This window comes from Anopheles moucheti, chromosome 3, assembly GCF_943734755.1.
Source record: "Anopheles moucheti chromosome 3, idAnoMoucSN_F20_07, whole genome shotgun sequence".
Lineage (NCBI taxonomy): Eukaryota > Metazoa > Arthropoda > Insecta > Diptera > Culicidae > Anopheles > Anopheles moucheti.
Genome location: NC_069141.1, coordinates 62,849,935 through 62,872,947, shown reverse-complemented (window position 1 = coordinate 62,872,947; position 23,013 = coordinate 62,849,935). Strand labels below are relative to the sequence as shown.

Here is a 23,013-nt window from a genome sequence, read left to right as displayed (position 1 = left end):
TCGGTTCCTGCTGAATAAGCATCTTTCTTTCGGGCCTGATTGTGCACCTTATTTCCGCTTTTTTGCCTGCAATCTATTCCCGCAGTGCATGCAGCAACTCAAGCCAGCTCAATCAATGAAAACAAACACGCTAACCAATCGTAACCCACTTCCCATTGTCAGTTTTTCCTCGTCGTAGGTGTTTTCGGGATCATCCCGCTCTCGGGACTGGTTCCATCGACCACAACGGGAAGCATACGGGAAACTGTGTCGTTCATGAAAATTTAATTAGCAAACCGTTGATTTATCTCCAGCCCTGCTCTCTGACTAGCTGAAGGTAGATGTAACCACCACAGCTAAATGGAAGGATTGCCTTACCAGCCGTTGTCCCGCTGTTCATGCAGTACAACAATAAAGCACTCGATTTGGGCCGTTGGTTTGGCGTTCCATTAGCACTATTGGCCCATTTGTCAACGTAGGGTCAAAAGGCAAGAGCAGATGAACGTGAGATTGAATCGCTAAAGTCGTTCAATTGAAGACGATTATGTTAATAGAAGAGACGCTAAAAGAAAAACAATGTTTGAATGTAAAGGTTAGCTCAAAAGGCAACGAAGATAATTAATGTTTTTTTTGATCTCTTCGTAGATACTGTGAGGATGGTTTGTTTTTGCTAGAAGGGATAAAGCCGTGTAATCTGGGAGTAATGACCACTAATCGATTTTCAAAATAGCTAAGACATAAAATAAATAGCAATTTGCACAATTTTTCGTTGAACGTTGTCAATTACACATGCTTTGGATTTTTATCTCTCTGTTCTTACTTGTTTAAAATGTTTTGCTGTGAAAACAGAAGAAATAGATTATAGCTCTATCATTTTTATTTCTTTTCAATCATTTTAATGATCTTAATTTACAATACAAATGATATCCAGTGTTCATAAAGGAGCCTTGATTTCAAACACTTTAATTACAATAGTGCTCAGTAAATAACAACCGAACGTAATAACTTTAATTATGCAAACTATCCTCAGCACTTACAGCAACAGGGAAGAAAAATACTTGCATTGCTGTGTTTACAGTTTGTGAAATTGTTTGCCAGTTTGGCCGAACTTCAAACAAATCCCCGAGTCGTAGGGAAGGCAAAAACGCGAAAGCGTCGGAAAGGCTTTCGGCATTAATTGCTCAACAAATCAGAACCTTCGCTGAGCGAAACAAAGCACAGCGTTAATGACAGCTCAAGTGACAGTGGTGCTCATTTGCAACTTCACGTTAAAAAAAAGCCAACAGAATATACCCTTTACACGACAGCCGGGTGAAAAACAACAAAATTGGGTCAGACGGTGGCAGCAGCGCAAAGACACGTGGCAAAACGAACACGGTGTGTGTGAAAGTTCTTCAAAATGGAGCCTGACAGAACCGTTTCCCGGGGGATGGAGCGGATGTTTCTTCTAGAAATTAATCTGACAACTTAGACATCCTCCACCCGCAGCTGGCCCGCGCGGGACACGATAAGCTGGGAAAGCAAAAGAACAAGCAGCACAACAAAGGCCAAAAATAATAAAACCCAGCAGCTCGGGGGGTGGAAAAAGCTGCGAAAGCTGACACTCGTCGTAATGCCGAATTTAGTTGCTAAATCCGCTCCAGCTGCAATCCGATCAAAACGGCAATCGTGCATCTTGAAGTGCCTGGCGGGTAGAACAGTTGTTGTCGGTAAATATCTGTCGTGTTCCGTGAAGTAGACTAAATTAAGACACCAGACAGTGCGCGCCAGAGGAATCGACGAGCGGCACTCGAACGTGTCACCAATTAGACATTCCGGGTGCGTTCAGGAAGTAGCTCAAGGAAATAGTACGTGGATGCCTAGCATTGCCGGAATGGTCTTTTTTCTCTTCTTCTGCTGCTAAAACGAGCAAGCCTGGGTGGTCGATTAATTATTTTATTTTATCACTCCACTAAACATATCACACCATCACAACGCCCCATCGATTATGGTATAATTAGGATAATTGATGAGATTTTGATGCTTCACGCTTGTTCTTTGGCAGTGGATTGTTCTTCTCCTATCCGTCGTTTACTGATGGTGTCGAGGGAAGATAAGCGGTGAGCGAAACAGGCAGTGGGGCGATCGTTGTGCTTTCCAGTCACGTATTATCCGTGGGAAGATGTGCGTCTCCGTCGCTACAGAAACCATTTTGATTGGGTAGGTAGTGGCGAAAGTTTCTTTTCCGGGCTGTTGTTGCTTATGAGCAGAAGGAACGATATTGTTGGAACGTAAATAGCTGATGTGGATGCTCCAGTGTGCACATGCCCGTAATTGAAATCGATCTATAAGACACTTCAATATTGCGTGTTAAATGGCTAGAATTCAGCGATATAATTAGGTAGTTCATATGAAAATTCGCGTACTACACATCAGCATTAAACAACTTGTACCTAACTGGCACGTCTTTCATGCAAACGAAATCCTATCAAGCACAGTCGAAAGAGCACGTTTGCCGACATTCTAATCATTTCCGTCTCTAGAATATGTACGCTAGATGATCATGAGAAACAGCGATCAAGCGAAGCATGTCCGTGAAAGTTTAGCTCGCCAGCTAAACCCATCGCCCGTGGGTATGGAAATGAGAAGGTTTCGCGCTAGTACGGTGAGCAGAAACATTAGCTCTGTACCGTAGTACCCCATTCCCGGAAACTGGAAGTTTCGCTCGTGCGAACGGTGGGAGATTAATTTTTGATCCAAAAGCATCAAAATACGTTCATTAATCTTTTATTATGCTGTCAAAATTAATACTTCCAGGAGCGCTCTTTGGCTACCGCATATAGTTTCGCTTCGAGAATATGGTATGGAGCTTAAAATTAATTTTGCTAACAAGTAACACGGTACTGCTTGAAGTGTATTTCGTGTTTCTTCGTCGTTTTATGTTCACTTTACTCGATGGGCACTAATTGAAGCTTTTTAGCAATGCATTATCTTTCCATTGAAAGTCATCCATCAGCCACTAATGCTTCGTTATTCTAGCTTTTCTGGACGGACGGTATGTTTAATTGCAAACATCTCTCCACAGTTTCTTCTCGTACAAATCACAACATCTAGCGGTGATCTGTTTGACTTGTGCTTTCAGCTCCAGCAATGTCAGTCTTGCGAAATTCCCGCAATGCCAACATTAATAAACCTCACAATGCGTCGAGCAAAAATCCATCAATCCCGAATGGCAATGGTCAAAGTGGTGGAAGTGACGATGAAAGTTCCCGGGAAAAGCAAACCCAGACTGGAACGTGAAAACTTTTTTCCAACTGCCGCCCATAATGTTTGCAACATAAAGCAAACAACTGGTTGGCACAAATGTAAAATGATTGATGTAAAGCACACAGCCTGCCGCCCCGAGCGCTCTTGCATCGGTTCCCCGGAACTGTTTTCGAATTTGCAAAAACCTTACCAACGGAAACCGCACTTTAACACCAATCGTACGTCCATCATCATCAACATCAATCGCAGCCATTATTTGCGTAATATGCGCACGGGAGAAAAAGCGGACGCGATTTCATTGATGATGATCGGTTAGATTTGATTTTTGCTTTACGTTTGTTGATTTTGCTGCTGCGAAGTGGGCGGACGTGAAATAAAGCGAACAATCATTTCCCGATTTAAAAGGCCAAACAATCGTTTTAGCGTAATGCGAACCAGGGTTTACGTTGGCCTTTTAAAGCAGTGAAGTTATGGCACGCTTTCTGGAGAAAGTGAGCTTTCCTTTAACGATGAAGATATGTAAGTTGCTATTTTAAAAGTAATTTCAACTGGGCCACAAAGCGACTGTTCTCACGAATGTATCCTTTTCTATGAAGGCACTCCATGCCCATTTGATAAGGCGAATGTGTTTTTATGGCTACTCGAACAACTTCGACCCACTTCGTTTGGGCCGTTTTGCGTATCTCATCCAGCGCTTCTCAGGACCTGCCGGTGAGCCGTGAGGTTTTGAGACAGTTTTCCCCGAAAAGTGAGATTAGCATAACAAGATTGCTGTTGCGGCTCACCATACAACGTCGCCTACTGAGACATTCTCGCTGCTACGGTTCTGCCCAAGCAACCCAACGGAACATTGTGGTCCCCGTGTTACAGGTTAAGCCACCGGTGGTGTTCTTATTATTTCCAACAATTTACTGCGCTATGATCGTTTTTTAGTCCCCCCCGGGAGATAGGACCTCTATCTCTTCTTAAAGCATCAGATTTATGGCTTTCGATTACAGACCCGAGAGTAAAAATTAGCCCATAATCGGGGCGTATTTACTGGTAGTTTAATTCCCCTGCTGAAGGCAACACCCACAATAAACGAGCTTTAATTAAAGCTTTACACCCACGACCCTCGCACCACGCACTTAATGCTGGTGGCTTTGCACGGTTGATTTCCAAATCGGTTCCACGCACAGCCCCGAACCACGCGCCGGCTACCCGATACCATGTCATTAGGTCATTAGTTTTAACGGTAACGTGCGTGTGCCGGGTATTGGCGCGAGAGCACCAAGATTCGTCCCGCAGCACTAAGATTAATATCCGTGCGCCAGTTGAAGCGTCTCGTTCGCACCGTGATCAAATTGGGCACGTTGTAAAGTTTGATGGTGTGAAGCGGCGGTACGAATCGGCACTACGGTTGTAAAACAGCCGTAGCCAAAATCTTACGATAGTGGTTATGCTTTTGGCATAGTGTGAGCATAAATATTACGAACTTATGAGCTCTCTGCCCATGTCGGCCCAGCTTTTAGTTTGGTTTAACTTTTCTTGGAAACCATCATGGTTGGCTTGTTGAAGAGAAGCTTTGCATTAATTTTTGTCTAGAAAAATAGTTTAGTTTTAAAGGAGTAATAGTAATATTATTGGTTTTTCTTATAGATATGGTTTTTAAGAGTTATTCGCCATTTTTTTAGGAAAAATTTTATAAAGCGGTAAAAAAACATGATTTTCATGAGTTGATTATTGAAATGAATCAACGTGAAACATTTAACAACAGAGAAAGTAGCTTGTAATGTTTATTTTACTTCATTATAATTCACCGTTTCAACAACGTTAACAAAAACAAATTATTTTACAAAATAGTTAAGCTGCACACCACGTCATAATTAGAAGTAGTGGTCGTAATGGTAGTAGTATGTAATTCATGCTATAAAATGTAACTTACTCGCAATGTGGATACATACATGTAACAGGGGGACCAAACAATGAGTGGACTGTATTTCGTTTTATTCTCGGCTTGTTCTTACTTCTCGGCGGTTGGCGAATCATTGCCTTCCTCGACTTCGTGACTTCGTGACTCGTCACGTGACTTCGTGACGACTATAATACTTTACTTTCTTTACACAGCGTGACCCTTATTACCTTTTCCCAAAACTTCTTTACATACATTATTATATTTGAGTCTCTTAAAAAATCACCCTTTTAGAATAGAAATTATAGCATCAACCCTAGCAGTCACTTTCTCAGCTTGAAAATCTATAGAGCTTTGGGTATGCCATGGTCATGGTTCAAATCTAGAATTACATTTATTCAAATTTACTTTACATTTATTTTATTATCTTCTTGAAGTTTTTTTTTCAATTTTACATCGTATTATTTATATTTATATAAAAGATGATATATTCCCACACTCGGAATAATTCGTTTATTCGCTTATAACGTTATCAAGCATAGATTGTCTACATAACAATAAAACATATACAAATTATAAACATATAAGTCATAGATATCACCAGAAAATTAGTCTTATATATTACATAACTTGGTGAAAATAAAATCAATTAAATTACTTATGTTATTGAATTTCAATAGTAGGGTCATTAGCAATATGTGTTATAGAAAACAATTAGGCCATCTAGGCAAACCTATAGTCCGGTAGTTAGGACAGGATTACTTGATCAAGGTCCAATCATTTTTTTTTTATTTTCCCTGAAAAGCTTCAATTTTAATTGTCTTCTCTTGTTGCCGCGGTGACCACACTGTCAAACCAGACAAGCAAACTCAATGACGAGACAAATTAACGAACAGCCCAGCGATTTCCAACAAAAAGGTTCCTCAAAATCTTTACAAACACGAACGTCAAAACCTAGTACATGTAAAGCTTTAGAAATTGTCAAGTCGAGGTGTTGTTGAAGCGTCAGTCGATAACATATTATCATTTTGTGGTTTCTGGCAACGGGTCTGGCAGTCGGTCCTTGCTACGGGGGATTTGTACCGTACACCACACGAACATACTTTACGATAAACTAATTGATAGGTCGAAGGATAGGACATGTGATAAATTTTGTTTTGCATGTCTCATGTTCTTATCTAGGGCAAGCTAATACCAACGACGACGACATGCATTACTGGGTTTGATTAACGTTGCATTTTTAATTAACGCCTACCAATGATCAACCACACCAAACTCCTGTTTCGTTGTTGCTAACGTGTCTCTTTACCCCTTTGCTTCCCCTTTCCATCCACAGGTTCAATACCTACCGCACCGGAAAACATAACCGTCACCTTCCTAACGCCCACATCGGTACGAGTCTCATGGCAAACCTCGATGGATCCAAACACGATGCCAGTGGACAAATACGATGTCACGTACAAGCCGACCGACGCCAGGTAATCAGCAGATGAGTTGTCGCGTGTTGCTGAATGTTGCGTTCGTATGGTATGGTAGACTGTTAGCCGGTTTCGTTTGTTATTCTCGCCGCTTGTCAAAGTTCCGCTGCTTTTGCCCGGGTTGCTTACAGACTGTCGTGAAGTTCGCCCGCGTTCGCACGGGATTGCACATTTCTCATGCAATCCGTACCGTGGAACGCTGGAGCGTTTGCGAAACCGTTCCAGAGAAATTCCATGTTTCTGCTCGCGCGTACAACCTTCATCCGGTTGTACCGGCTGATTTTTTTTGTCTTGTGTTTGCATTGTTGAAACATGCACCGGTTTTGAATTTTAAGTTCAGTTCATATTTGTGGCCTGTAAAGTTTGCTTTGCTGTAGCTTGCCGTTTGCTTTATACCGCATTTATACTTACCATTCGATCATAAATTATTGTAGCACCATGAATGTGTGTGTGTTCGTGTTTGTGTGAAAGTGACGAAATGATTTTAGAAATGTTGGATTTTACTACCACGAAATGAGATGCTTAGAAGAAATACTAATATAATTATAATAAACTTTAAAAATAATAATCGATGTTAATGATTGAATGTTAAGACATTAATTCTAATATGTCAGGTGAATTGTATCATTCATTTGAGACCAAATTATCCCAAAATTGTGTTGAAGTAAAACTACTTTTGACTACTAAAACTACTAAATTACTTGCAAAGAAATACCTTCAATGCTGTTTTGAAAATAAACTCAATGTAAATATTGCATTTTTATTATTTCGTTTTTTTTAAGATAACTTTCACCTGTTCTCCGAATGTCTCTAAAGTAAAATAATTAAAATATATCGAAAACTCTTTTAAAATAGTATTTTTTTTGGTTTCGTAACGTTGTTTTTACAGTTTGCTTTCACTTTGAGCGAATGATTAAATCCCAACCAAATATTGTTTCCGTACAATCTCGATCGGCAGCGCATGTCCTTTGATGTTTGTGACGGTTTGCAAATTCAAAAACAGCAAACATCCTTTATAGAACATGCTGAATATGGCATAGTTGCCATGCTGCAGGCTTCATCTAGCCCTTTCTAGTCTTTCTTCTCGCCACGCAAATCCTGAACACCATGCAGCACAGGCACTACCTTTTCCACCGCGTGAAACACATTTTTGCCGATCTTTTCCTGCGCGGAATGAAACAAAACGAGCTTACTATCGTGTTGTAGGGAAAACAAATAGAAAATGACCGATTCATTGGCCAGGGAACCGCCAGCCAGCCTTTCGGTCGCTCGTGCAGCTTACCAGTTTTTTGCCAAACTTCTTCAAATGTCCCGCCTCGGTTTGTCCACCGAACAGTAGCAGCATGCCCAGCAGGATGACGATAAACAACTTGGATAGATTCATTTTGAAGCGCTTTCAAACGAAATGTGTTGTTTTGCGTTACCGGTTCAGTTGTTGCACAATGAGTGAAGTTGTCCACTCTTTCCACGCGAGATGAAATCACGGTGTGTTGCTTTCGTACCGTCCGTTCCTAAGGGAATGATGGCGTTTCGTTGGAAACTGGAGCGGTTTTATACGCCGTCCAGCGAAGGTTGCTTTCTCCTTTGATACTACTTGTCACTTCATTTTGCCGGATGTCCGGAAGGGATCTGCCATTGACTCGATGAGCTTAACCGATAACCGTTCCGGGTGATTCGGTCCGCGAACGCAATACACTTCGGCCGTACTGCGGCAATGGACAGCGATACGATCGTAGAACGATAAGCGCAAGTAATGGAGACGACGACTGTAATCGATTTATGATACCCATGACCTGAGGAGGTTTTGTTCCAATCGTCTATGATTGTGATGGGCCTTATCAAAGATGGAATGCAAGGGAGAAGGTTCATATTTGCTCTTTATCTTGTTGTACTATGACTTTACCGAGAATGAACAATTAAAATCTGTACGATGCAATTGAGTGAATAAATAAAAGAAGTCCATCGAATCGGCCAGACTAGTTGACATAATTTGAAGCGAATGTTTTTAGCTAAATTTTTTTGGAATTAAATTTATACTTATTCCATAATTTAAATATGATGTATGAAATTACACATAGTGACACAAGAGTAATAATTGTGATTTTTTCAAAGAAAAATTTCCTAAGGCAATGAATTAAGAGCGTTTTCACTTGAAGTTTCACTTCACAGCGAAATGCCAGCTGTTTTAAGTAAATAAAGGTTTTTTCCTTATTTGTCAGTAACTTTCATGTAAGTCAAATTAAAATCTACTTCGCGAAAAAAAAAATTACATTATTCAAATATTTGTAAATTGTGTAGAAAGATCATCTGACAAAAATTTCTTGCCAGTGAAAGAGAAATTCCAGATACCGATTTATGATTCTTAGACAAATATGAAAACGTGAGGTTTGGATATAAATAGAAATTCAATTTTATTTACCAGATACCATATGGAAGATGAGCTGACTTTATTTCTCCTCATCATTAGTTACAGCAACGCGCATATATATTCACACATTTCGTAAGCCTTTCATACAATCGCGTTGAATGTTATCACTTCGAAATAATAATTAACACTACCAGGCAGCAAAGCACATAAGCACCCCAAGCCGCTTCCACGTATGATAAACATTGGAATTGACTTTCCTTCATCAAACATCGAACGGCTGCAAACACATCGATACATTGTTGGACAGCCGCAGCACATGGATTAGTACCGGTTTTAACCGAACCGGGTGCAAACATTCCCGTTGCTAGGTGTGCGAATGACATCTCAACATTGTAGCACAACTCATCAAAAGGATTCATCGTCCGCCGCATGTTGTTTACAACCGGCAGCGGTTTGTTCGCGGTTTTCAATGTGCCGTCATAACAGATCCTTTGCATGTGTGGGAGGAATGTGGAATATGCGGTGTTGTTGTAGGGCAGGGATAAAAGCTGTGGATAAAGTTATGCTGTGTGGATATGAAATATGTATATTTCCACGTTTATCACCGTGTGGTGGGTTTTGGAATCCGTAAATGCTGAACTTGCGAGACAGATTAAATGTGAAGCGGGGAAAAGAACCACATTCCAATAATCAATGTTTGCTGAAAGGCAATGAATCTATTTATATCGCAAGACTTAATTCTTAAAAAAAAAAACCGCGTCTAGATAAAAGTAAATATTTAGTGAGTTCAAAATGAAGAAAGGTTTCAGGCTTGAATTTCGGTTAACCTGCAATTTATTTTATAGTGACTTAAACAACCATTGCGAGAAAAATGCTTCAGTTTGAGAAGAGAACATTTGAGAAATAAAAGGAAATAATCTTAATTTTTCTCGATTCATTTGGGAAATAATGGACGAGCAACCATCAACGAAAGCTAATTTAGTCATTTTTATACTCATAAATGCTTATTGTTATTGCTCAGCGCATACAGTTCACAGACCGCCTTCGGGCACAAAGAAATGCATCGTTTAAATATCTTACAAAAAGCCACTGTAACGATAAAAGACGACCATCACTAGTGATAAAGACTTTTTTATTCAAATCAACTGCAGAGTGCGAGAGCTTAGCGCTTTTAATCCTCCCCCTCCCAGCGGGCACTTTCCCTTCGGCTTACCGTTTGCCCCAAAAGTGCGGCCGACTTCAGTGTCAGAGGTTAGTAACCGTGGGGTGAAAAGTGTCCTTAATTATAAAATCTCATTTCCACGCTTTTTTGCACTCCTCTACACTCGGGTGACCTATTTGAGGCAGGGTTAATATTTTTCCTCCATTACTGTTGGTGCATTATCTTATTCGCGTTTTACGCTAGGAGCTTTTTGTGTGTGTGTGTGTGTGCTTTTTAAAACAGATTCAAAGAACAGCAATCTTTTAACTTTGTTGCCTTGCTCTTCTTTTGATATTCCCTCTTTTTTTACTGTTACATTCAAGTTGACCATCGAGCGTAAGCACTTCAGAGAGATAATCCGTTTGATACGGACTTTTGGTTTTCGTATGCACTTTCCCCAACGTGTATGGCTTGGAGAGGAAATTTCGCTCCTCTTTTCTGTAATTTTCATCTCGAGTAGATGCGTAGCATGGGATACATAAAAATGCTGAACCACCCACCATCGACATTTACATATTTTTCTCACTGCCGATGAGTTAACTGCTTGAAGTGTATCATTGAACCACCATGGTTTAAAAAGGGAGCCAAGCGCGGAATCAATTTGGTGTTTGTATGAATTTTACATCGTGGAACAAATCGTTCGTATGGTGCCGGTTCGTTCGTGCAGAAGCGTAAAATGGCTCGTAAACAGGTTTCAAATAAAGATTCGTTCAAGCATTTTTCAACCAACATTTACGAGCGTTTCATCATGAAACAGGGATAACGAGAAAAGCTCCCATGATGGTAGTGAATATGTTGTGTGTACTCCCTTACGAGTGCAGAACGTATGTTTGGAGATACTTAAGAATATTAGATAAGTAGTTTCTTTTTAATCATGATTTCATTCGTTAGCTTCAAAATTTGAACTTTTGAAGTTTAAACGACGATTAACAAACAATTTGTAGATTATTTCGTCGAATTTTTATGCAAATGTGATTATTTTTTCGCTGACAGCAATATTTGGAGTGGTAAAAAGGCCGGGCTGTTATGAAAATTATAGTATTTCAAAATCATCTTTCAACAGTAATAAAAGACTTTTGATTGTTTAATACTGCTTACAAAAACAGGATAAATTTAGCTCAAGGTATTTGAGATGCTGACCCATTTGAATTTGTTTATTTATATTTGAGAAACTAATGATTCAATGATCTTATTTGTTATGACCCGATCCGTTGATTTATATCATTTCAAACTCATGTAATTCAACCTCATTCCACGCGCCATACATTTGCTCGAACCGAACACAGTTCATGTGGTGACGCATTAATAGTTTACAAAACCATTATGCAAATAGACATCGAACAATGCATTACGAAAAGCCGCCTTCCCATAGATTCCCATGGTGGGAAAAGGCAGAACTTGACCAGAACATGACCCTAATTGTACTTTGTAAAACAGGTTGATTTGTGAACAGCTGGTAACAACACGCTCGATTGGGCGGTGAATGGTAGTGGCCACAGGTCCCGGCAAATAGTGTCATTAAAAATCAATTAACATCCTGATTAAGTTTTCACATTTCCCTTGCGTTGTGCGGTAGTGTGCGACCTGTGTGACCCAGCAGGGACCGAAAGTTTACGATCTAGTTCATCGCTTACGACAAGGGCGGTGTAGCAAGAGCGAGTGGGGTTTAACTTGCGAGGAGAAGAGCAATGAACTGTACGCAAATGGCGCCACAGTATGCTTGCATGCACAAACACACCGTTAGTGCTTAACGGTGTGTAACATATGTGACTGCGTTTACATGGCAAAGACATGCAAAGTGCAAATATTGAACAAACGTTTGTCAGAGGTTTGAATTATTGAAATGGATGTGAACCTACCAAACATAGCAGTAGGAGCGCCCGTTGTTGGTGGTTCGTAAACGTATATTGCCTGGTGTTATTTAAAAATAGTTATTGTTGTTAATGAACAATCAAATTGCCTTATTTATCATAGTATCGTAGTAGTGTCGGTTGTTTTAAGTATTTTAAGTTGAAGAAATCACTCAGCAACTCCAAAATTATTGTAGAAAAGGTAAAAGCTCAGCTCAATTGAAATAAAAAAAACCTCTTACACACGAACACGAACCTGATTCAATCAGTCCCATCCTAACAAAACGTTCCGGCAGCTTGTGGTCACAGGAACGCTGCATATTCGCACGGTTGCAAATCTAATAATCATAAATTGATAGCAAAAAAGAGTGCCTTTCGCTATCCAATGGTTTCAGGCTAGCAAGCGGGACTGATCCAACCACTGGAATATGTGTTGCCATGTTATCGGACTGCATTTTTCCCGAAATGGCACGTTCCCGTGTGATGTCTTCAACGTCCCATGGCTCGAAATATGTACGTGCTGTTGGGATGTGGGTGTTTTTTTTTCGTTGTTGTTGTTATTTCAATGTTATTTTTCTTCGAAATCTCCTCTCCACACAAACAACGCGATGCAATTGCCCACTGCGGGGACATTGGCAATGGTGGTAATTGAATTTTGTTCTACCGTTGGGACCAGAGTGTGTGAACACAAGTCTCCAATGCACACCGGTGCATCAGCGATATGCAGTTGGTGCGAAAAAGTGCAAGCATTTCTATTTTTTTCTGCTGCTAAAAATCGACAAGCAAAAGGGACATTCCGATCGATGGAACATGTACCATGTGTTCGATGCAATCGATTGGGTAAATGGAAGGCATGTTTTGGATGTGGTAAAAAAAAAACGGGAACGGTATGAATAAATGTTTGCCAACAATAATTTGCTTTCAAAGTGCGAGGAAATTTCAAGAATTGAGTCAGGTAAAGCAATTTGCGTTTGAGATTTTTGAGCGTGAATTTTGGGAAAAACGGGTGAATGTTACCGATCGTTTACATTAAGCGCTGTTAGGCGATTTTCTCCTTCAACTGCAAAGTGCATCAGTTATGATCAGAAAGATTTATTGTAATATTATATTATAACTCAAACGGATGTAAATGTCAATTAAACATAAAGATTAAATGTTGCCTATTTTATTGACTTAATATCAGTTTCTCCTACCCTGCTTTCAAGGCTATTACCGATGTGATGTTTATTGTGCATCGAAATAAATTGTATCTTTTAATTATCATGATCCTTTCCCATTGTGCAACAGGCTGACAAAATAAAAGCGCGAACGCACAAAAGCACCTAAAAGCGCTTCATGTAGACGATCGGTTATCCAGAAATTTACATGCTTATTATGTATTATTTGCATAACCGGTAACAAAAGCATGGAATTCATTAATTATGCCTTGATTGAAGCTTGCAAACCAATGGAAAATATTGCGGCTTACATGTAGAAATTTAATCCATCAAGTAAAACCATAAAATACAATTTATTATCTCGCGTAATTGCACACAAAATTACCAGGAACAATTTGAGCTCAACACGCTTCCAATGGATGCTCACTTAACGCTTCACGCTGGCGGGCATGGTGCTTCGTAGAATATTCTTAGCCTACAAATAGCACCAGATATCAAATATCGGACTGGTCTCAACAAGCTATGCGTTCTTCTAAAACTTCCTCGAATTCTTGCAAAACGTTTGCGATATCCAACTGCAACTATTATACGCACCATTGTCAACACAAGGCACGGCCATGCATTTGATTAGATTCTTCTCGAGCACGCCTATTCCAAGATGGCTACCACCGTGAAGAAATTGAGCATCCCGAGCGCAAGGAATTCGTGGAATTTCGAGCAACATGCTAATGAAAATTCCACGAATTGTGTGCTTCACCACACCTTCAGCACACGAGCCTGAAACAGGCCTTAGTTCAGGTAATCAGCGACATTCGAGTGTTCTGAATTGTTGGCAAGCTGCGCTCCGTTTTTGGTAGCGCACAAGAGCAAAGGATTGCTTCGGTGCGATCCGGCGAGGGTGAAATTAAATTACGGTTATTTGTGTGCTGTGCGTTTCGCCGTACGGATGATTTCATCGCTTGGTCCCGCCGTGCTTTGTTGCTGGTGATGTGGTTCGCGAAGCGGGAGACCATGGAGAATGTTTGCGTTGATTTTGTCGGTTGTGGGCTTTGTGGGTTAAAGGTAGGTGTGTGGAAAATGCACGGAAGCACTGTAAATAAATTCAGCAGAAAAGCACACACAGCGCTGAGTTCGGGATACATCAATTGATGGCCGTTTTTTTTCGTGGCCAGATGACATAATTATTTCAGTTGCCGTGGATACGGTTTTTGCCCGTTAATAATGAAAGTTTAGAACCCAAGGTCTATTTGGTACATGTTGTAAATTTTATTTATTTAAAAAGTTTGATGAAGCTTGTCACTAATTTTTAATTATTTTCAAGTTATTTTATACTTTTTTGTGTTGTCTCTAACTTTTTATTGCTCTTTAAGAGCAACCGTAATCATTTTTTTTTTACATCTCAACATACCGGCCAGAAAGTCACCACACAAGAAACCTTTTAAAGCAGAGTATTATTACCAATTAACTTCTTCAACTTTAACAACACCGATCCGTTTGCTCATTGTGCATGGCACTGCATACCGTTGCTCGTGTTGTCGTCTTCATCAAACGCTAAACTTTCTCTGTCTCGTCGAATGACCACACCATCTTCGATCTATCTCTTCCTGCGCAGCGTCAATGTATGTACTCTCCTCACGGCTACACCGGCTACATTCGTTACGGAGGCACGGCTAACGCACAAATCTACGTCTTCGTTATGCTAATGAAGCTACTAGCTCATTCGAAATGGCCCGTGGCACGGTTTGTCGTTCTGGGCTTCTGAGGGGGCCGTGCATAAGCAGGCCTGCTGATGGATCTCCTTACATCCTCCAGCCACTCGAAGGTGGGCGTAATGTACTGGCGGGAAGGATTTGTTTTATGGTAGGCAAAATGTTCCACTGCCAAACGATCTCACTTTCCACCCAGGGTTTGATTAAGTGGTACCGTTTTCGGGTGGTCCTTTACTAACACTGAATCCCACACGAAAACGACACTTTTCGCAAACAATTCATCCTACCGAAAGGCACGCATTTGCTTACAGTGTGCCAGGTTTTACCGAGCCTGGTCTTTTACCGTGGGGCATTTTGAAACACGTCCCGAACGCTTTTCGAGGTCACTACCGGTAGACGATCGCTGGATGGAAGACAAACATTCAAGCGATATGCTAGCAAGATAAGACATTTAGCTTATTCTCGCAAAAACGACCAAATGTGTTAACGATCAGACTTTTTTCTTTTTTTTTTTCTTTGGTACGCTAATGTTGAAACTGGCCCAAAAGGATAATTTAAGTTAATTTGTCGCGCATATTCCTATCTCGCCAGAGTAACGGCCCCCGCTACCATTAATCTCAATTACGTCGTGAAGGCGAAAACAAAACCCGAAAGACGAAAGTGTATCGAGCGCGTGCCTTTATTTATTGATCAACGATCCGACCGGTCGGAGACGACGAACATAGCAGTGAGTTATGCCCGTCTGTAAGTGTACATGAATACCCGCGCATACCCGTTTTACTCGGTGGCAAAGTCACGGTAACAGGGCACGGTGGTAAAAAGGTCAAAATTACATAATGATACGTACTGTTGCGGTATGCTAAATCGTAATACCATTTGACGAGCCATGGAGGTGGTCACTGAAGGAATGACATAAAGGTTCCAAGGTCACATTGTTGCTACAATAAGTGTCATGTCAGTCGAACGAATGCTTTCCGCTGGGAGGCATTGGATTTTTGTGTAAATTGTTACACTGCTTTCAAAGTCTTGCTTGCATCATTATACACGCCGATGTAAATTTGAATATCATTTTAATAAAGTGCCAATCATTCGTCGCTTCGACCAAAAAAAAAAGGCGGCCTCGTAACGACGGCTGGTTGTGGGCTTATCGATGAACATCAATGCGATGCGTTATCATCCTGAGGCTTTAATCCCCGCTGTCAACTTTCATAAGCATCGATAATATAAGCATTACAAATTTATTGCTATATCCGAGCTGCAGGCAATAAATGGGAAATCCTACATCATCCTTCAAATCGAGCTTGGGTAACATTAGACAGCCTTGGTGTGTGTATACTGTTTCTTCGCTTGCTTTGCTTCATTGCGAAGCTTCTCACTTTAGTCTGGTGGGCATGTAATGATGCCGATGTAGCGTGTATACCCTCCTACCGAGACCGTTCGTACGGGTGGGTCCCTTTTTCCTGTCCGTACCACCATCGACGCTAATCTATTCTATCCAAAAAATGATGGACATGATCGTGACACAATGGCCATCATCTTGTGTTGTTCCATCCCCCAAGCACCTGACGCAAGATGGAAGAAAATCTGTGAAAAATACATAAAAGATCTCGATTGTTAAAAACGCTACGGCAGCTATAGCGAGGGGGAAAATAATATGTTCATAACAAATTTCGAAGGTCTTCAAATAGATCTCCTGACGAAATAGAATGCTTTAAGCGAAAGCTACTGGTGTTGGTTTGACAACTGCAGAAGGCGCTGTTAGATAAGATGGCAAATGGTAGCAATTTTCGTTTCGTAATTTCAATGTCTCGCCGGGGCGGAGTCGGGTTGACTTCTTGGAAAATCATCTCAATCTATTCGAAGCCAACATGTCACTGCATAATGATGCCCGGGGAACATATTACGAGGAAAAGAATACAAAAAAAACGAACAAACCGGAGCCTATAGAGTACTTTACAGCCCGGCTTGAACCCTCCCCTTATGGTGGGACCCTTTATTTGAAAGTATTTGAATTTAACTCAGTACGGAAACTTCCAGCACGGTGTGCGTTGGACCGGGTGGAGATAGCAGATCGATAGACGACCGACAAAAATTCACACCCAAATCCGATCGAGTGGAACACTTTTTCGGAATCCAATTAGCTTGAAAATTGACACCGACAGCAAAGTGTAACCCTTCGTGCGAGATACGTAATACACACCAACAGTAACAAAACAAAAGGGGAAAGCAATCGCGTTGGCTGACTAAAAGTGTGCTTGCTTTAACTTTAACATTCTACGAGGGGCACGTTCACGAGTTGCCTGGTGAGGTGAAAGTTTTGATTGGATTAAATTTTGTCGCAACGGAAACGCATCTAAAAAGCGGAACCTATCGAAGTGTGTAACGCAGTTAGATGAAGCACCCGGCCCCTAATTTTGGTGTGAGAAATAATTTATGAGCTGAAATTTGGATTATGCCCAGCTATGCCTTAAATAGAGCGTTAAAGCTATTGCTTGGAATAGAGACTTGATCGGTCATCTAATAGTTTATCGTATTTATGAAAGGGTTTTTGTAAGTTGTCATTTTAATAAGGATTAAGGTTTAATTGAATAAAAAAATAATTAAAAACCTGGAGAAATTCCAATTTAAATTTAAAATCACAACAAACAAAATCAGATTTTTGACGAAAAAAGGTGTCTTCCCAGCAAACCAGACAACGATGACAGCACAGACAGATAACTAGCTAGCAACGGTGCTAACAAGATCAGGCATTCTTTCTCACTTAGCCAAGTCCAAGTTTCTTCACCCCTTGGCCAAGTAACCCGAATGGCTGCAGTACCCTTATACTCCAGCGGCGTATACCTCGCACATCGTTTCTTCTCCTCTAATTCGACCACTCACCCCCGATTGTCGGTGCACGGTGTGCTCAATTTTGTCTCCTCACTTTCATCGGTCTTCCGGGTATGCGGTATGCTCCGTTTAATGTGGGATTTTCCCTTGGCCCACATTTTCCAACCATATGGATCGATTCAGCGCTGGGCAAAAAAAATCGACAAATCGACTGACGAGACCGACCGAGACCCGCGAGTGGAACAAAAGAAGGCGCAGTAAAAACATATACCCAAACCCCACACAAAACCAAGAAGCGACATCGTTTGGAGAGGAAACTTAATATGCTTACATAAAAACTGTTGCCATCATGCCGTGGCAGTCTTCTTCTGCTCCACAGGAGCTGTTGTTCTATGTTGGTTTTTCCCCCTGCTGTTGTTTGGGCCTATTAATGCCACTGCGAAAGAGCAACGACGAAACAAAACAAAACAAAAAAATGTCTACACAAACCACAACAGGCCATCCCCATCATCGCAAACTGGTGGGAAATGGTCGTGTCATATCCAACGGTGGGTTGGTCTAGTCTCGGCGAGGGGGAAAAGAAACGGCTACCACCATTTGCCGTGTATTTCCCAGCGGGCTGTTCAACCGTAGCAGAACCACCCCTCGAACCGCCGCGAAAACCGTGAAAACGAGTCCGGTCCAGCCTTCGCCAAAAAGAACCGACCGCCACAACGGAAGTGACATGCAAACGCAATAATGACAGTAAAGTGACAGGACAAAGACAAAGAAGCTTATCAGCATTGCTAAGCACCGCGTGGTGGACACGTGGCCGAAATAACAAAAAAAACGGTGGTTGCGTATGTTAAGTTGATGCGCTTCTTGCGTACAAACATTTTCGTTTCCCAGCAGGATTTCTTCTACGCAATAACGATTAGTTTGTCGCTTTGTCGCTCGTCTACGCAACGCAACACGGTAGATGCAGCGTCAAATCAGCCCGGAAATTGGACCACCGCCTGAAAAACCGTCACCTCGGCTCGTGTTATATCGAGCGAAGCATTCGGATAGCATCCCCGGCCTGTTTTCACCCCAACACAGGCACAGTGGAGGGTGTAATTATAAACGCAACAGATCAGCTTACACGTCTATGCTATGATACGTGCTGCATAGCAAATGCTCCAAATGCCGGTGCAATCAGGGCTCGGAAGCCGTTTGCTATTGATTGCTTAGCGATCGGATTTCTTGCCCCTCCACGCATATCGCATACCTTTCAATGCTGGATTGGTTTGCCAGAATACCATATTTTCCGACCAAAATATCACTTTCCATATGCCCGAGTACATGACAAATTGCAAACCATTTGCTTTGACGTTAATGTGCCACACACGGCTTATGTAAATGTATGTTAAATCGATCGGTATCTGCCATCAATAATGGGTTTTAAATATTCTGCGGTGACTTGAGCAGGGTATGAGCCTGATATTGATCTAGAGTTTCAGATAGCAATCATGGCGTAGTCATGTTTAATGCACACATGTCAAAATATGAAACATTACCTGTTCGGATAGAGTACTAAGTTTAGATGTGCTGGCGATGGGAAGCATTATCCTATTTCAATAATGATTTTTTGTTCCATATATTAACGCTAACTGCTGATAAAATGGTCTTATAGTGACGTACAACTTCTAAATAAAAGCATTCTTAAACGCCATCACTCCATCTCGAGTTGGACCATCCATGCCTCCTATGTCCATGTACACGACCTACTCGGTCGTCCAGTGTCATTCTAAAGACGTGACCTGCCCACAGGGACCTAGCGATTTGAATTCGAAAAAGAGGTTTCCTCAGATTTTAAAAAGACCGAATGGTAGGAAGCCATTGTCAAGACTGGTAGGAAGCCAGGACTCAAGATCGGTGATAATTTGGATGACTTTAAAGCTCCGATCACCTATTAGCAAGGCTGTTAGTGGTGCCGCCATGAACTTGATTTTTGCCTCGTTAATCTCCAGAGTGAGGTTTTTCACCGCCTGCTCAGTCGTTTGATAAGCATCTGCTGCGTGTGAGAGCCGCAAACCAATGATGTCTATGTCATCAGCGTGGGCCAGGATCTGGATTGACTTTTAGAAGATGGTCCCTGAAGTTTCCACCTCCGAATCGCGGATAGCCTATCCTATAAATAATGAAAGTTTGATATCCTTTCCTGCAGTGGAGACATTATAATATGCTTCAATAACCTCATTACATCTGCTACCATAAGCATAAAAACATATCATCATTTGCTGTCGCTTATAAAAACCCACAAATACAACTCATAACGTATCGACCGTGTACCTTTAATGCGAATGCACATCAATCGATCGGTAGAGGCGGTGAAATCAAAAAATTGGAGATCGTAATCTACCACCCGGCACTGTTTCACCGCTGTACGTGATAAATTGGACGTTACTTTTAATCCGCGGTGGACAACGGTCGGTAGTTTCTAATGCCGACCGGATCCATGTAATTTCTCTCCTTCTTGCCCTGCACACATACAAAGGGACATTCGACTCATACGACTTACTTTTCATCGGCGAGTGAACGCACGGATGTGTGTGCAGATCGGTGTCGGATTCGCTTTGGAACGGGTCTTTACTAAAAATAAATCGAAAGGGACGCAACGATTCATATTCTTTCCTGCCATGATTTCTGCCCCACTGCCGATCCGGTCACACAATCGTCCTCGGCTATTGTTTCCTGGTGGGAAAATGTGAAAACCAACTGCCCTACAATACACGAACCTGATGAGCGGGCCTCAAGTGGTCAGGAGCCGGTCCCGGTGCTGGTGGGTGCGTCGTGTCCGTGGATCTATTTTTGTTCCTCTGCCACGACTCGTTCCATCGATCCACCCACGCATCCTTTTAGCATAACCACATCCGTAACCATCCCGATGCAATTCCAACACAAATGCGCTCTCACTTCACTCACTTCCGTCTGCTTTAGTACGCCCGATTGCGAGTGCGCTTCTGCTCCTTCTGGTGTTTCTGTTCTGCCACTGTGAGTGAGACGGGGTATTGGGATTGTAAAGTGAGGCGGTGAAGGAAAGAGTGGGGAAAGGGTGCTGGGGTGCTAGAGGAAGTTCCCCTGTTCATTTGGAGCTGGGTAAGGTCGTGCACATACACAACGCTACCGGGCCAGTGACGCGAGTGTGGTCGAGCGTTAGAATTTATGTAAGCGCGCGCGAACACTGGACCGCTTCTTGGGGACGGAAATCAGTTCTCGTCCTGTCGCTAACCGTTCCGGGCGCGCACTGCTACTGCTGCTGTTGCTGCCACTGACAAACGGCCTGCTTGGGGCAGTTGTAACCGTGTGATGTGTTGTTTTAAATCAACTTAATTGCAATCGCCCAACGTACTTCGCGGACTGGAAATTCGCGCCCAACTTTGCGAACGCCGGTGATGAAGTGATTCGTGTAGCTCGTGGTGGATCGTGACCGTGAAGCCGGTATCGTACAGTGCTGTGTGCAATAAGGGGTAAATTATTGGTGCCAATACTTAACAGTGTCTCTCATCACATGTTGGGTGTGTTTTTTCGATCTTTTAATGCTCCGCCGTCGAATGGAAGTGATATTAGAATTTTGAAGTTGGCTTGGTACCTCATTAGAACAGAAACGCTAGTTAACCCGCTGGACCGGCAGTGTGTTACGTAATGTTACAAATCATTCGTGCCACATCGCAGTTTCAAGCAGTAGTTTATTAAGTTTGCGTGCATTTTTCGATGAAAAAGGTCACCTTTTTTCTCGGGCCGGTCAATATTTAAGCTCACCGGATTTAAAGGTTTTATTTCATCCACAACATCACCGGAATGCGAAACACCCTCAGCGGACGGAGAGACAGAAGATCTTAAAGTGTAATGGACGTTAGCTAAAATGAGACACAAAAATACGCAGCCCTTCACCCGAGACCAACGAAATGATAGAACAGAGTGGAAGGAAAAATATACCTTCCTTCGACGCAAGGGGGCGAGTGAATGTTGCTGCCTTTTACCCGGCGGGCTGTTTCAGGCAGTGCACACGGCAGTACACAAAACAGTCACGAAACGGTGCTTTTGGAGCACGAGCGCACGGGGTCGGTTTAATTATTCAAATGCCAAGCCCCGTGGCCAAGTGATTCGAGCTCGTTTTGCCGCTCGTGATCCTCCGCCGGGGTTTACCATCAGCAGTGTCCTTTCCATCCTGGAAGGTTCCATCCCCACACTAGTGTAACGGAATTTTGTTCTAACTTGTTTTTACCAACTTCATGCACGGTGCAGTTTCATTAATTCTTGACCTACCGTCACTAGTCGCGTGGATGCCACCCGGGATGGTTGGCTGCTTTTTATTTTGTCCATCCGACCATTGTCTGCGGAAAGCCGTAATGCATGTGTACTTGCAGCCTTGCTTTCCTACAAATAATGGTTTGTTTTTTGGTTGCAGCGTTTTGCTGCTTTAATTTCATGTGTCGAGTCTTTTGCGGTCTTGTTAATGTTTACCCTGCTATTTAGGGGATAAATTAAATAAGTGTGAGTCGTTCTTTGCCGGCTTGAGTGCCTTGTGCCGTAGTGGATAATTGTAGCATCTTGTGCTCAAAATCTTATAAACAAATGCATCTATTACTGAGAAGCATTTTGATACGTACAGATTTATGTTCTATAATTATTCTATCCATATAAAAACACCTCTACTCTTACTATGTTTGTCTTACAAATGCGAAATACGTGCCGGGCATCAACAATACGAGAACCAGCACGGAATGATTGAGTGAATAAAATATTTGATTCATTCAACAATTTATCAACCGTCAAAGCGAAATCCTTCCGCACTTTGTTACCGCAAATAATTTTGGCCAAAATGACTGAAACAGATTATCTCACGTTAGTCGCAAAATTACTAGCGGCTAAGATTTATCGTCACTATTGCTTACGTTTTTCGACAATTTTGTTCACCTTCTGCGTCGGTTCGCTCGTGCCAGTGTGTTCGTACCCATGTGTTGCTGACGTTTGTGGAAAATTATCCTTCGAAATTTGCATAATTCGCACATAAATCTTGTGTCATTCCAACCCGAAGGTATCTTTTCAATTATAACTCTTGTTCCACAAGGTACTCTAGCGGTGGGAAAGGGAACGGTAATTTAATATTCATCGCACTCGTCGGATTCCGCCGATGTTAGATATAATCGGCTCGAAGTCAAAGTTTCGTATGGAATTCAGCCACAAGGAATTGCATTTTCCTGCACTCACTAGTACACAATCACCCTTCCTAGGGGCTCACCTGGTTCACCTTGTTGTATGACATCTGGTGTGTTGATAAGCA

The 23,013-nt window shown here is 41.9% G+C and overlaps 1 protein-coding gene across 1 annotated transcript in view; it reads left to right on the top strand.

Annotated features, from left to right (window-relative positions):
• LOC128303526 (uncharacterized) overlaps window positions 1-23,013 on the top strand; it is a 73,073-nt gene that overhangs the window by 5,545 nt on the left and 44,515 nt on the right. Inside the window, exon 2 of the mRNA XM_053040509.1 lies at window positions 6,453-6,594. Within this exon, the coding sequence (XP_052896469.1) occupies window positions 6,453-6,594 (142 nt within the window). The remainder of the gene's footprint in view (window positions 1-6,452; window positions 6,595-23,013) is intronic.